Source organism: Nicotiana attenuata, unplaced genomic scaffold (assembly GCF_001879085.1).
Source record: "Nicotiana attenuata strain UT unplaced genomic scaffold, NIATTr2, whole genome shotgun sequence".
In the NCBI taxonomy this organism is placed as follows: Eukaryota; Viridiplantae; Streptophyta; class Magnoliopsida; order Solanales; family Solanaceae; genus Nicotiana; species Nicotiana attenuata.
Genome location: NW_017672362.1, coordinates 135094 through 151411, shown reverse-complemented (window position 1 = coordinate 151411; position 16318 = coordinate 135094). Strand labels below are relative to the sequence as shown.

At 35.5% G+C, this 16318-nt stretch overlaps 1 protein-coding gene across 1 annotated transcript; it reads left to right on the top strand.

The window, feature by feature from the left end:
• The first annotated feature begins 1905 nt into the window (after nucleotides 1-1905).
• On the top strand, nucleotides 1906-13911 carry LOC109212919 (WD repeat-containing protein 43-like). The gene is given in 14 exon segments (XM_019376648.1): nucleotides 1906-2110; nucleotides 2190-2333; nucleotides 2635-2750; nucleotides 3530-3684; nucleotides 4053-4141; nucleotides 4291-4536; nucleotides 4538-4838; nucleotides 5810-5914; nucleotides 7158-7321; nucleotides 7427-7506; nucleotides 8259-8370; nucleotides 12297-12371; nucleotides 12453-12599; nucleotides 13364-13911. Coding segments are annotated over 13 exon segments (1815 nt in total). The 5' UTR covers nucleotides 1906-2020; the 3' UTR covers nucleotides 12591-12599; nucleotides 13364-13911.
• Nucleotides 13912-16318: the final 2407 nt, after the last annotated feature.

Here is a 16318-nt window from a genome sequence, read left to right as displayed (position 1 = left end):
CCAAATCTCAATCCGATTTCACTCTAAATTACACCCGAGGCATTCGAGACCCCATCAAAAGATACCAATGCATTTTAAAACACGATATGCACTTAGTCGAAGCCTCAAATTGCATCAAACAACATCAGAATTATGAACCAAACCCCAATTCAAGCCCAATGAAACTACTGAACTTCCAACTTCTAAAACCAATGTCGAACTATATCAAATCAACTTCGAATGACCTCAAATTTTGCACACTATTCCTAAATGACACAACGGACCTATTCCAACTCCAGGAACCAAAATATGAACTCGGTATCAACAAAGTCAGCTCTCGGTCAAACCTCTCAACCTTCCAAAACCCTCAACTTTTCTCATTTTCGCTAAAGAGCCTCAAACCAACCTACACACCTCCAAATCAATATCTGAACATACTCCTAAGTCCAAAATTACCTTCCAAAGGTGTTTAAACCATCAAGATCTATTTCGGGGTCGTTTACACAAAAGCTAAACTTCTATCAACTCTTTCAACTTAAGCTTCCAACCTTGGGACTAAGTGCCCCAATTGACTCCAAAACTTCCACGAAACTAAAACAACCACCCCGGTAAATCACATTACTACAAATGAACATAAAAGAAGCGATAAAACAGGGGAAGAGGGATACAATACATAAAACGACGGGTCAGATCATTACATTCTCTCCCTCTTAAATAAACATTCATTCTCGAACGAGGCTATAGTCATATCTAGAGTCTCAAATAGGCGTGGATAACTGCTCTGCATCTCCTCCCAAGTAGCCTCCTCGACTGGCAGGATTGCCCAAGTATTTTACTATTCTATCCCTAATGTTATCATAATTTGTGAAATATACTTTATAAAGTACAATATTAATTCCGACTCTCTTCTTAACGTCATTCCTTCACCTTTTTCACGTCTTTTCTCCAAATTCAGTAACCCTACTGCCATCATCAAGAAACTATATTCAAGTTTGAAGCTTTTCTATGTCAACAGCAAGTGAGAAAGTTGCTCGTTTATAAATCACTCTTCTTTCATCTTCTTTAACTTAAACAAATTGTTTGCATTGTTTATTACATACCAAACTTTTGATTGCAACTCGTGATTATATTGTTGCAAATATTTATGATATTTGAATGTTTTAATTTAATTAACAACAAACAAGATTTCATTAATTGCGTATATGTTTTATACAAAATTTTATGTACTTATTTTAAGTATGATTTACTCACAAACTTTGGTCAAAATATTAATTATTATATTAAAGATTATGTTTGTTGTTTAACTTATCTTAAAATAAATTTTATTTATAAAAATTAATTTTGTGTTAAAAAGTATGATTTACTCACAAACTAAACTTTAGTCAAAATATTAATTATTATATTAAAGATTATGTTTGTTGTTTAACTTATCTTAAAATAATTTTTATTTATAAAAAATAATTTTGTGTTAAAAGTTTAATGAGACATAAATTATTCTATTTGAATCAACTTTTAATTTACAATCTTGTAAAAATTACGTTTTTATTACGGTAAATAATTTTAAGGGCATTTAAGTTATTTTAACAGAAAAAATACTTATTATCACTTTTTCCCCAAACATTTCACATACTTATTATTAGTTTGAACACTTTTGTCCAAACACATTATTACTTATTCATTAAATTAGTTTTAACACTTAAAAGTGTTTTAAATCATTAATACGTATCAACTACTTTAGATCAACTAAGCCAAACGGGCTCTTAATACAATAGGATAAATTTTTTCTCTTATTATTAAATAATATAATTACTTGCTTATCAATTTTTTTCTTGTTTATGTATAATCTTTCTTCATATTTTTCGCTATTTAAAATATTTTATCATAATTATATAAATATAAATTACATATATTCCTCTCATCAGCGCTCGACTTGGCAAAAGCTTCACTTGCCTTACCCTTGCCTCACCCTAGAGCCGCCCTTGGTCACCGCCCGTGCAGCAGCTGGAGTTTTTACTTTCGTTTCAGATCATCCCTTTCAGCAATGGGCACAACAAATATAAGGGACATTTTGACTTGTTTGAGTCCCTCTTTGGACTTCTTTGCTATCAGTTTTGGTGATGGCCGTATCAAGGTATACTCCTCTAATCATGTTAAAGAAATTTTTACATTTTATTGGAATTTTATTTCACTGTATTACCATTTACTTTCAGATATGGGATACACTGAAGGGTCAGGTACAAACGGAGTTTGCAGATATTGTGTCAACTGAGACAACAGCAAGCTTGTTTACTAAGCCAGGAGGTCATCTTTCTATGGATTATACTTGCATGAAGTGGTTATCATGTGACAGAAAGGTGAAATTCCCTGTCTGAGAAAAGAAAATGTATTACTCCCTCCGTTCCAATTTAGTTTGACTCGGCACGGAGTTGAAGAAAAAAAAAATACTTGTAAAACTTGTGGTCTTAAAAGCTTAATGGTAAAGGCATAGCTTCTCATTTAGGATAAAATGAAAAGTTTAAAGTTAAATTATTAATAAATTAGAAATATGTCACTGATTAATGAAGAAAGCCTGTCACATAAATTGAAACAGAGTGAATATTTAGTTCTAATCTAACTTCAACTCCTTTATTGAGAGCTATTTTACTTGTTGCTCAGAAAAAAAGGAAGCTTGGAACTTCATTATTGGTTTTAGGTACAGGCAGTGGTGATGTTTTGGCTCTAGATGTATCTGCAGGTCATCTCAAATGGAGATTTACTGATTGCCATCCTGGGTGAGTTCTTTGCGTAACTCATAACTAATATTATCTTGACTTGTAGAAAGAATGGTAAATAGCTTTCTTTTATGTGTTCTTCTGCGTACTATGTGTTGGACATTCAATTCGAGGTGTAGGACACATTATGAAGAAAAGGTAGAGTAGCTTTTAGATTGCAATTTGACAAGTATAAATATAGAGGCTCAGAATTTGATGTCTAGCACATATGTCCAACTTCGAAGAAGGAGTTTTTGGATGAATTTTTGTTAGTTCTGCTATTTTGTGATGAAAATATTTTTTCGCCATGTTTTACTCTTGTTGTTTTTGGTTGTCATTAGTTGCTCCGTGCTTTTGTATCCTAAATTTGTAAAAGTAAAGCGGAACTCTTTTCAATAAAAGTTACTCTCAGAAGTATAGTAATGACCCGTAGCTCATGCCACTTGTAGTGGCGGAGCCACCTTAGGTTAAGGAGCTGACACCTCTTCACCGGAAAATTACACTATGTAGCTAGGTCAAAATATTATTTTTATGTATATATGCTATATATTGAATCCCCTTAGCTTCTCTGTGTATTTACCTTTTTATATTTTACACCCCTTAGGGAAATTTCTGGCTCCGCCACTTGCCACTTGTACTATCTCCATCTTGAAGCTTGTCTCTGCTCTTCTTACATTTATCATTCTCACAGTTCAAAGGTGCATTGCCTTATATTTACGTATAGGATTTTTATTATATAGTAAGATTATGATATGACATATCTCCCCTGCTTTTATTGAAATTCGTATGTCAATGAGCAGCGGTGTCAATGCCATCTCATTCCCTTCACATGGTTCATTCATTTACACGGCTGGTGCTGATGGACTGGTTTGCAAAATTGACTCCATGTCGGGGAACTTACTGCATAAGTTTAAAGCTTCCACTAAAGCAATATCATCTTTATCCGTTTCGTCAGGTTTGTATCTGTAAATGTTCATTGTCTTTGATGATGGCTATATTTTAATTATCCAGGTTTTAGTCAATCTGGATGAGTTACTGAATGAGTGGCATCTTTTACCCCTTGTCGTTTTTTAAATGCAAAATGGAGTACTCGCAACAATGATACAAGATTCCCTGAGCTAAGAGTTATCAAGATTCTTCTCGTGTCATATTTAGATCACTATATGTTCTGGATACATGCCATTGCTCCATTTGTGTCCTCCTTCTCCCTCTATCTCGTGTTAGCATTCCTGTAGTCGTTTTCTTGTATCAGCCAACATTCTATGCTTAATTTGGTTATGCTGATATGATACTGGTTCCTCTTTTGGCTTTCTGTCTAGCCAGATGGGAAAATATTAGCAACAGCAACTTCTCAGTTGAAAATTTTCAATTGCTTGGATGACAAAAAGCTCCAGAAGTTTTCAGGCCACCCTGTGAGTGTTATGCATATTTCATTTTATTTTTTATATGCTTCCCTTTTGATGCATTTGCATCGGGATTAAGTGAAGTTAATACAGACTGCAGAATACTTCTGTTACCATCCTTGTGAGTCACCTTATTTCTTTTCTCCTTTTTATATTAGGGGGCTGTTCGGTGTATGATTTTCTCTGAAGATGGGAGACATGTACTTTCTTCTGCTGGTGGTGACCGACACGTAGCAGTTTGGAAGTTGGATGGTAGCAAAAAGAAATCAGCGTGCTGCTTGCTTCCAATGGATCACCCTGCTGTCTTTTTGGATAGTTACTGCATTAAATCTGGAGTTGAAAATGATGCTAGTTTAGGTGTTTTGGCCATTTCAGAAATTGGTGTTTGCTACTTTTGGCATGGAAAAGAGTTTTGAGGAATTGCACAATTTGAAGCCCACAAAAATATGCGCATCTTTAGATGATAAAATTCTGAAGAAACATAAAGAAGCCGTGCATAGTATTTTTTCAGCAAAATTGCAATCTATTGGCACATCTGGTTCCGGTCATATGTTTGTTGCATATGGCTTGTTAATAAAACCATCATTTGAAAAAGTTATGGTGCAGCCTGGGGCGGATATCAGATTAAAAAGTTCACTTGACGGGATCCTTCTACCCTTCAGTCAATCTCGCAAATCTAAACAAGCATCTAACACTCAGAGTCAGGGTAACACTCTCTCCTCCTTCCTTTGCACTTGCCTCCCCTGTCTTCTCTAATTTCTATGTCAAAACATAAAATTGTTGAACCCCGTATTTGATAATCAAATTGCCGGGTTAAATAGGTATGGATTGCTATTGACATATTTGGCATGACGATGTAAATGTTTCTGGAATCTTCCTTTATATCAGCAAATTTGCTATTCCCTCCCAAATTTTAATGCATTTTCATTTCTTTCCACGTGGATAATATCTACATGTCCCTACCTCACTTAACTTATTCTCCAGATTGTTAGAGAATTTCGACCTCATAATCTATGGCCCAGTAGGTAGAAGAGCCCAATGTATCCTTGTGAATCCTGTCTTTACGTTTTAGTATTTGAAAATGTCTAGGATGAAAGTAGGTCCAATCCAGCACCACGTTCTTGTTTCTAGCCCCTTTTTGTATTCTCAGCACCCATCTGATACAATCTTATGCCATATTAATCATAAAAGAAAAATTGTCGGCTTGAGATGACAGTCGTCCTGTGCCATTATGTACTTTTAATGTCTTTCTCCTCTTTTGTGTAATCCTTAAGCTGCAAGTTGTGTATGATTTTGGCGTTCATTTAATATGCATAAGTATGAGGTGATGCTTGAGATGTTTCAGCATAATTTTCCTGAGACAGAGGGCATTCGTTTACTATGCATAAGTATGAGGTGATGTTTGGGATGTTTCAGCATAATTTTCCTGAGACAGAGTTATGGAGTTACACTGATAAATGGTAATTTGCAACACGTTTACCTTTTCGACCATCTGTTTCTTCAGGATGGAAGGAAAAAGTGCTACTTTGTTTTCAATTTTAAAGGTTAAGAATCACAATGATTTGAGACAACCCTTTTTCCTGTTTCATGGTCTGTACCATCATTAAATGCGATGATCAATTTGCATGTTTGATACACGTCTGTCCTAACCATTTTTTTTTTTTTTGCATTGAACAGTTACTGCTCTTGATTGTGCAAATGCAGAGGGTGCCTTACTTCCTTTGCCTAAGATTCTTGATCAGGTTGGTGTCGAGCATGGAATTAAGCCCACAGTAAGCAAAGGTATCACCTAACATTGCACCAATTTTTGTGTTATCTTGGTTTTTTTGGCACACTTTTTGTGTGTCTGTATTTCGAACTTGTTGTGGTTGCATATCTTGATTTCAAGGCACATTGCCATTCCGTAAGAGGAAGAATCTTATAGCTTAGAACCGCTGATAAAAGTAGTGTTGTCAAAGGCGAAGAGGAAGAATCTTACAGATTAGAACTGCTGATAAAAGTAGTGTTGTCAAAGGCACGCTTAAAGCGCGCTTAAGCCCTGAAGTGAGGCTCAAAACATGTTGAGCGCTTCGCCTTGCTTTGTGATCGCTTTAGTGTCACATCAAGGGTCTAAGACATACTTTTCCTTGCCAATGAGTGTAATCCTGAAAATGCGACATTAAACAATTGATATTTCGTTTTATCGTAATTTTTTTTCAATTTCTTTGTCCATATATTTGTTATTCATGCTTATAATTATTAGTCTTGGACTACATATACATATTTTTACTTTTTCTCCAGTTGCGCCTTTTTTCATTAAAAGCCACGCTTTAGTTGTGCCTTGCGGTTAAAGGCCCAACGTACCTTAGAGCTTTTTTGCGCTTTTCGCCTTTGGTAACATTACGGGTTACTCCATGCCAGAATTGTTCTTAGGTTGAAGTAAACAACACTCATTTGACATTCTCTGCTGCTCTCAGATCCCTGCTTTATTCGGGTTAATCGTCATATTGAGACTTGTGATCCATGATCTGACTAGTGCTTTTGCACTGAATATTAATTTGTCAACTCAAATGTGTGAGAGGAACTTTCTTCACTTTTCATCAGTGCTTTACTACTACTTCCATTTCAATTTGTTTGTCTTAGTTTGACTTGGCACAAAGTTTAATAAAGAGAGGAATTTTTTTGAAACTTGTGGTCTTAAATATGCCATAACATTTTGACTATAAAACTTGACACCTGTGGTCTTAAACAAGCCATAACATTTGTGTGGCTATAGAAGCTTCCCATTAAGGAAATATAGGAATGTGCCAATCTTTTTGAAACAGAGGGAGTACTGGTGAAGAGTAAGTTATGTGACCTCAGATGAGATTTTGTTAGAAGAACTCGGAAGTTTTCGCTAACTATAGTTCTCATCCCGAGTTTTATGGACTGTTAGAATATTGTCTCAATTAACTTTTTTGTGTTTATCCTTTTGTCTCGAGAATAAATTATATGTTACCTAAATGTTTACTACTTAGCGTGGAAGCTTTTGCTTTGCTATTTACAGATGTCATTGGTAAACATGGTGAAGATGAGGTCACAATTTGCATGGAGGACCAGTTAAGATCCATAGGTATAATTAGCAGTGACTATGATCTCTCGCCTAGCTCAATTCTTGATCCTAAGATTTTGAAAGGAATAAGTGTTGATGCTAGTATGCCACCGAAGAAGGTCTGTATCTCTTGGAATACTGAGGATACTCTTGGGTCTGATTTGCTCACTTTTTATGTTACCATATCTTCAATAATTTGTTTGAACTGTATTCATTGAACGCAGATGAAATCAGCTGTTTTATCTTTGGAGTCGCCTGATGCTTACAACTTATTGAATGCCTTGGTGGCTGCATGGCAGTCCAGGTGGGCTCTTCAAATCCTTGAAGGATATTGCATGTATTAACAGATGCACTGCATCCTCCCACTTAAGGGGAAAAAAGAAATGCACTACAAAATTGTACTCTATTTTGAGTTAAGTCCCTAAAATAATTGCCTGGTTCAGTTCTTGGATGTGAAAACTAGTTTCACAGATTGTTCTTGGACACTAGTCATTTGAATTTTGAGATAAAATTGAAAGATCTTGAAACTACTACCAACAAATAGCCCCAGGGCTTTGATCTAGTGATAAGTGGGCAGCGCGTGATGTGTAGATTAGGCACACCTCACGTGTTCGAACCTGGCGCTGACAAAAGCCTGGTGTTTTAGTTGAAACGGGCAGAGGGAGCTGGGTAAAGTGAAGAAGGTTAAGGGCGGGCCCATTATTCACCGACCTTCGACAGCACCTGCCCTCCGGGGATTTCTCGATTAGGTTAGGATTTGGGAATTCATATTGGAAAAATTTCATCCTCCTGAAACTCTCTTAAATATATAATTTTTTCTGTACCAAAATCATTAAACATAATGTCGCAGAACTGATCATTGGCCTCAATTCGAGATACATTTGGAAATTCATATCAGAATTTGCCCTCCTTTAACTCCGCAAAAAGGCTAGTTATTGTTTTATTTGGCAGAACGGATCATTGCACCAGTTGGAGAAACCTTTTAGTTATTGATAGCTAAATCTTTATGCATATGTAATTCTTTTTTTCGTTTTGCATGTATTTTCTTTTTTGTAGATCAAGCATGGGAAGACATGTTCTTCCATGGATATACTGTATATTGGTGAACCACAATGAATTTGTTACATCGCAGGAACCACTGACTCCTCTTCTGGATTCCTTGAACAAGGTAGGATATGCTGCCACTATGCTACTGTTGCTTGGCAATTATGGGATTACTTTGGGAGTGCCAAGTTATTGATGGTTTCATGTTTTCTATAATCTTGTTTCTGATTGATCTTTTTGATTAGTTACATGTATGTTTATTCACTCCTTTTCTGATTGATCTTTTTGATAAATTACTTCCTTTTGTTTTCTCAACTTAATGTGATGAGTGTTATTCTGTTACACTATGTTGCGCGGACTCTCCAAAATGTAGCCGCACCCGTGTCGGATCCTTCAAAAATGCACTACTTTTGGAGGATCCGACACGTATTCGGCCACATTTTCGGAGAGTCCGAGCAACATAGCTGTTACATATCAAAGGGACACAGTTTTCCAGATGGTATGTTATGGAGAAGGAAGGTTTCACAGGTATGCTAAGTTATGGAAAAAGTCTGTCAAGGAAAAAGCTAATAACTAATCTTTCATCGGGATGCCGTTGACCGTTCCATGCCAAAAATTATAGTATCACACATTTATACGAAGAATATCGGTTATTGTGTGTGTAGAGGAGGTTGCCTATGATTAGGAGTGGCAAACGGGCGGGTCGGATATGATTCGGGTCGAAAACGAATAATGAAAAACGGATAAATTATCCGATCCGACCCATATTTAATACGGATAAAAACGGGTTGACCGGCGGATAATATGGGTAACCATATTATCCATGACTTCTTGCATATGATCACTTTTGGAAGAATTTTTAGTCTCGCTAACTCGAGGAACCCCCAATTTGAGGCTTTACAAATGTAAAAGTTAGACCCATTGGTTATCCATTTTCTAAATGGATAATATGGTTCTTATCCATATTTGACCCGTTTCTAAAAAGTTCATTATCCAACCCATTTTTTAGTGGATAATATGGGTGGTTAACTATTTTCTTTTAACCATTTTGCAAAAGTTGTGATGCTGGCAGGATCATAATGTTCCTCATATATATTACATAATTCGGGATGAGTGTTGGATTGAGGTATAGATGAGGAACAACATGATCCTGGTCACCAGGGTTTTACAAGGGTGTGACATATTGATCAATGAAGTGGGTGCAAACCTTGGTGACCAGGTTCAAATTCCAGTAGAGATACAAACTCGAAATAACATTTGTCGATAGCTTTGGTTTCAAAAATTTGAAATGATATTTGGAGATTATTTCAAATAACTATTTGTTGATTAAACTGGCTCATTGTTTCAACTTCAAACTTGAAATATGGAACTTGAAGTTTGAAAAACAGGCTTTACGATTTTTTTTTCAACTTTCACCCACAGAACTTCAATTTGTGCTTTCATGTCCAAACAACTTCAATTCCCAAATACCCTTTTCAACTTAATTTCAAATACAACTTTTTTTTCAAATATCGATCAATTCATGTCCAAACGCCTACTAAGGTGATTTCTTTTGATTTGCGGAAGACTGGATGCGAAAGTTACTTGCCAATACCTGTACTGGTGGGAGGTTGCAGCTAACTTGTGGTATAGTGAGTCCACAAGCTGGCCTAGATATCACTATTATTTTAAGAAAAAGGAAATGCTCACACCTATGTTTCCACTTCAAACTTGAAATATGGAAGTTGAAGTTTGAAAAACAGGCTTTAGAATTTTTTTCCAAGTTTTCACCCGCAAAACTTCAATTTGTGCTTTCATGTCCAAACAACTTCAATTCCCAAATACCCTTTTCAACTTAATTTCAAATACAACTTTTTTTCAAATATCGATCAATTCATCTCCAAACGCCTACTTAGGTGATTTCTTTCGTTTTGCGGAAGACTGGATGGGTAAAGTTACTCGCCAATACCCGTACTGGTGGGAGTTGCAGCTAACTTGTGGTATAGTGAGTCCACAAGCTGGCCTAGATATCACTATTATTTTAAGAAAAAGGAATGCTCACACCCATGTTACCCGTCAGTGTTATCAAAGGCGCGCTTAAAGCGCGCTTAAGCCCTGAAGCGAGGCTCAAAACATGTTGAGCGCTTCGCCTCGCTTAACGGGCGCTTCAGTATTGTCATCAAGGCTCTAAGGCATATTTTTCCTTGCTAACAAGCGTAATCCGGAAGAGACGACACTAAACAATTGATACTTCACTTTATCGTAAATTTTCTTCAATTTCTTTGTCCATATATTTGGTATATTTATGCTTATAGATATTAGTCTTAGACTACACATACATATTTGTAGTTTTTCTCCATTTGCGCCTATTTTCATTAAAGCCTACGCTTTATTTGCGCTTTGTGCTTAAAGCCCCAACAGATCTTAGAGCTTTTTTGCGCTTTTCGCCTTTAATAACATTGCCGGTCCATATATTCTAGGTAAACAAAGAGTCCATGTAATACACTGCCTTATAGAGCGCCATTTTTTCTCGATACTGCAGTTTATTTTAGTACGGCAAACCCTGCATATTTGTGCAAGGAATCATATTCCCTCCATTGATTAACGAAGAAAGTGCCTTTTAAAAATCGATTATTTTACCTATATTTTGTTACCTAAGTTGAAGACTCATTCTTGCAGTCCTTTTTTTTTTTTTTTTGTGATAAGTAATTGGAGAGTAGTATTATATCAGAAAGACCAGCATGGAGAAAGTGCTGGTTGGCGTGTACATTCCAATTACAAGCTGTGCAGATTACTAATAGTATGTATCATAGCGTCTACGTCCATTGATTCTAGCCATGTCACACAAAAAAAGGAGCTAAGAGATTCATGCTTAATGTAACTATGTTCCTCCTCTTTGTCTTCAAAAATCTTGCAAGCATCTTAGAGCCTGTTTGGCCATGAAAGTTTTTTCACTTTTTTCCGAAAAATTTTCACTTTTTTTTTTGAAATCATGTTTGGCCACAATCAAATTTTCACTTGAAGATGAATTTTGGATTTTTTCGATAATTTGAAAAACTCCAAAAAGCTGTTTTTCAAAATTTTCAATCAGATCACTCACAAAAATTCAAAAACAACCCAAAATTATATTCATGTCCAAAAACAACTCTAATTTTCAAGTACCATTTTCACTTGAAATTTTTTTTTTCTTTTTTTCGAAATTTTACAATTCTTATGTCCAAACGCCCACTTAAAAAGCTCCCTCCTTTCTCCACAAGGGGTGGTTAGTGGGGACATCTGTTAGTGGGGACATCTGAAGTGTAATGTAGTGGCCCTTGAGTAGCTAAGCTGGGAACTCATTGGGTGGGCAGTGACATTTGTCCTTCCAAACTTGTCAAGTTTCAACAGAATTTGCTTTGTACAAGACTACAAGAAGATTAGTAGTCATGAACGCTTAATGAAGTTTGATCACCGAACAAGTTTGAAAATGACCAAAAAATCAAAGGGAAATGGAAGTCATTTTACAATATACATCATTTGGTGGATAGCTTAATCCGAAATTAGTTGGGGTTGACTACATAAGTAATCCATTCCGCTTCATTTGGACCTGTTCCGTCCCAATATTCATTAGTTTGGGTTCTCATTTGTTTGGTGACTGAAGTCAATATCTGATTAAAATCAGTTTTAACATATCTTGAGGTTTATTCAATTTCCCATTCGGCTTTTAGTTTTTAAATTCCTCTGATGAAGTACTGGCACTAATGTCTGTGAGTAGGCATGCTCATTTCTATGGAGCCACATTGCCACAATAAATAGAGTGCTAACTCCCACCAACATGATATTATGCTTTATAAATGTCACATTTTTTTTGTCACTTCCCCAAGAATTGGATCTCCAACTGAGCTCTGGTTTCTGGAACAACGGGCCAGATCAACCCTTGTTTTCCAACTATTTTGAAGAATTTGTCACCATAATTAGTTGTCTCTCGGTAGTTGAAGATTTTCTTATTTGTTCATGATGACGAAACATCACTATTGTTAGACTGAAAATTTTTGAAAGGTATTAAGTACTTCATCGTTTGTGTTTCTTCAGCTTACCAGGTCAAAGGTGGCAGCCCTGAGCTCTTTATTGCAGTTATCTGGCCGTTTGCAGCTCGTAATGGCACAGGTTGGTTACTTCAATTGTAAAAGAAATTTGGCAGTCCAGTACATGTTCTCATACGAACCCTTCTCTGTTCTTACTTTTCAGATTGAGAAGGCTGATAATAGGAAAAGCCCCGCACTAACACTCGAGGGGCAGATGGATGAAAGTGAGGATGATGAGGTAGATGAAGTTATGTATGGCATAGATGAAGAATCTCAAACAAGCAGTGACGGAGATGACTAGGACTTTTTGGTAAGTGATGTCATTTCGTGGAAAGATGAAAGTTGATGGGGCAGGTGCTTTTACAAGGGAATCTCTGGGTTAGTTTTGGGTAGGTGTTTGGGCCTTGGGGCCTTAAATGACAAGTGCAAGCAGATATAATTTAGGTTGCTCTATCTAGTTTGGCATGGGATAGAGGGATAAATATCTGTCTCTCCTTCTCAGACCCTTCCTGATTGGTATGCTTTAAGTCGATAAATCTGTTATGTGAGGTTCTTCCTAGGTCTGTGCCAATTATTTTATCCTTAATTGGTTTTGGTGTTAAAAGTTTGCTTTACTCGCTCCATTCATTGCAATTAAACTTGTAAGCTAGGAAGAGAGCGAAACAATTGGTGAATTGGGGAACCAAGTAGCTATTTGATTTGGGAAAAGATTTTTTTGGGAGGGTAGTTTGATATAGAGGGTTAGGCAAGGTAGAGAATGAGTTTTGTTCTTGATCCCCTAATAAGTTTACACGAAAAATGAATTCTCTGTTGTATTTGAATTATCTTATAGTGACGTGATGCAATCAGACTCATTGTTCAAAGTTGCAAGAAAATAAAGATTCAATGAAAAATAAAGATTCAAAAGTAAACATTCTCTCTAAATTTTGGATTTGGGATCTTTCCGTATGTGCTCGAGGGACTTTCCATTTCATCTGTTTTCAATATATCAATTGCAAACCAGTTAGAACCATCAAGTTTTATACTATGTTTCTTTAAAATAGTAGGTGCTCATAGATGCTGAAAATCTTACAGGGTTTTATATTGCTGACCGTGTTTTGCCACCATTCTCGTGCCAATGAAATATCGGCCTGGGACCTTTTAGTAGCTTTGTGGCGCTAACAGAGAATGAATTTAATATGATGCTCTGAATCAAGTCGCTACAGGTAGGCAGTTGCTGTCTCAAAGGTTCCTCTTTCCTCAGCTGAAATTGTTTGGTTGTGACGGGTTAACAACTCTTGAGGGGTGAATCTCTGTTGTAGCGTTTCACTGTAAGTATTGATGGTGAAGAAGTGTGTGCCTTAATTTGTGGGACTTGCTTAGTAGCATGCAAGGCAATCCATCTTCCGTTTTCACTGTGCTGAGAGTCCAGTCCTTTTTCATTTTTGCTTGTTGAGAATATTCATTGTTAATGATGGGCAAATAGCTTGGACCTTGCTGTATTTATTTGTACTCTTTACGAACTGGGCGGAAAAATAGACTTTATTATTCTTTATCCAGTGTTTCACGTTTATGTGATTTTTGGATGTTCGTTAATTTGAGATATCGTGATTAACAGCCCGGATTGACAATTTTGTGAGGAATTCTGGCTACTTCATCTTCTCTATCATAATAGCGAGTGAATATTAAAACTCGTGCTTTTGTTGGTCTTTTGGAGTACACAGGATTCATTCATATCAAATCTCAGTTGTCCAGTTGTTACTGACTGGTTTTTGTATCTTTGGAAGCTAAATCAGTTAATCAGTCAACTACGTTTCAATTACAAACTAGTTGGGTTCAACTCCATGCTTTACTGGGGACCAGTTGTTTCGATTGCTTAAAATTTGCCTTTTTTTTGTTTCCCTCTTTCTAAATCCTCATGCTTATGTCTGGAAGTACGTACGGATATCTTATCAAACCAGAAAAGACCCCTGGTATAAAATAGACCTTATCTAAGTAATGACTAACGGTGTCTTTGTAAAGAAAGAAAAATATTTTTCTCGATCACTTAGTTTTTTCATATTTGGTTGGTGAGTGAAATTTTTCCGGAAAAATATTCTGTAGTATTTGGTTAGTGTAGAAAATAATTTTTTTGGAAAAATATATAATTTTGGCAAACAATAGGGGGTGAGGGCTGGGGGGGAGGCATGGTTGGGGGTGATGGCTGGGTTGAGGGGGGGGGGGGGGGGTAAGAGGAGAGATAGGGTGGGAAAGGTTGAAAAAGAGTTTTGGATAATGTTTTTTCTCCTTTTGGTAGGGAAAATATTTTCCTTCAATTGGAGGAAAATGAATTCACGAGGAAAATATTTAAGAATTAAAAAATTATATATATTAGCATTATATGAAACATTACCAGTAAATGTTATATTTTAAGAAACTCTACGACTAAATGTTTGATTATAAATGTATGGATTTAGGAGGTCAAAAGTATTTTTTTTTTTTGGAACAATTTATGTAAAATAGCCATTGAGTTAAAATAATTACTCTGTCCTACCCATTTGAAACTATTTACAATATATACGTAACCAATTAAAATTAATTACCCATATTACCCATACCTACCCACCCATCTCAACGTTTTTTTCTTATACCAATTTTGGCTTACCTTAGCTTGATTTTTGTCTTTCTTTGACTTCGCTTGAATGGGGTTGGCTTTGCTTAGCTTGATTTGGTTTAACTTGCTTGGTTTTGGCTTGAATTGTCTTGGCTTGAATTGTTTTGGCTTGAATTAACTTTATTTGGTTGGGTATTAAAAAAAATGGGTAGGGGGAAAAGGTAATGGGTAGGGGCGGGTAAATATTTTCCGCCCTATGTGTATTTGCTAATTTTTTTTTTTTTTTTTTTGTAAAAAAAGTACTTCTTGAAAAATTTAAGATGTTTGGCTAAGATGAAAATATACTTTTGAGCAGCAACAGAAGCAGTTTTTCTGCTTTTGGGGAGAAGCTACAGATTCTAGCTTCTTAGCAGAAGCAGAAGCAAAAAATTAATTGTTCAAGACAAAAATAACCTTACAATAAATTTATAGCCTCCAAATTAGCCCTTATTAATTTAATATTTTTCTTTTCCTTTTCCTTTTCCTTTTTATTTCTACTATACCTTTCTTCTCTTTATTTATTTTAATCATACTTTTATTCTCTTTCTCCTATTCCTAAGAGTAGATTTTAAATTTATGAATGATGTATTTTGATATATTTAGATTATCATAAATAATAAGTAATATCAAATACTCAATGTTATTGCTTTGGAATAACGTATTTTATATTGATTGAAAATTTTAATTTATATTTTTACTTTACATTTTAAATTTCAATTGAACTTTTTAATAATAAATATTTAATTTTTTTAAATAATATTAATTGCAAACTGTACCTTTACTATCCTTTTTGGTAATTTGATACGTAAAAGTACTTTGTGAAAAGATTGGTCAAACACAATGAGCTTGCAAAAAGCATTATTCGAATAATTTGCCAAACACAAACTGCTATTTTGCAAAGGTACTTTTTCAAAAGGCACTTTTCAAAATAAGCAGTTTTTTGCAGCTTGATCAAACGGGCTCGAAATCCTGAGATTCGAGAATTTCACAGCACAAGTAAAACCTAAAAATTTCACGGTTATTCTTCTTTTATGTTTGTGACAACACAACTCGAATAAACCTAAAAGAAGAATAACCGTGAAATTAACCTAAAAGAAGAATAACCGTGAATATAAAGAATAACCCAATTCGTGTTGTACAATCTGTAAGGACCTTCCAGGATATAATCTGTTAACTATTTGTCATCTGTTAGTTTAAGGGAGCAAAATCACATATTTAGGTTAATTAAAAGTCTAATGTGCTCAGACAAATAACATAGGAGTAAAATCAGAATAAAGCAATAACTCAAGGATCAAAACTGCTATTTGCCCAAATATAAAATATACCATGTGTTATGATCAACATCGAATTTTTGGGATCCAACTCCTTACTCCGCTTCATTTTCTAGTCTCTCCATTTCTCCAAGTTCCTATTTGGAT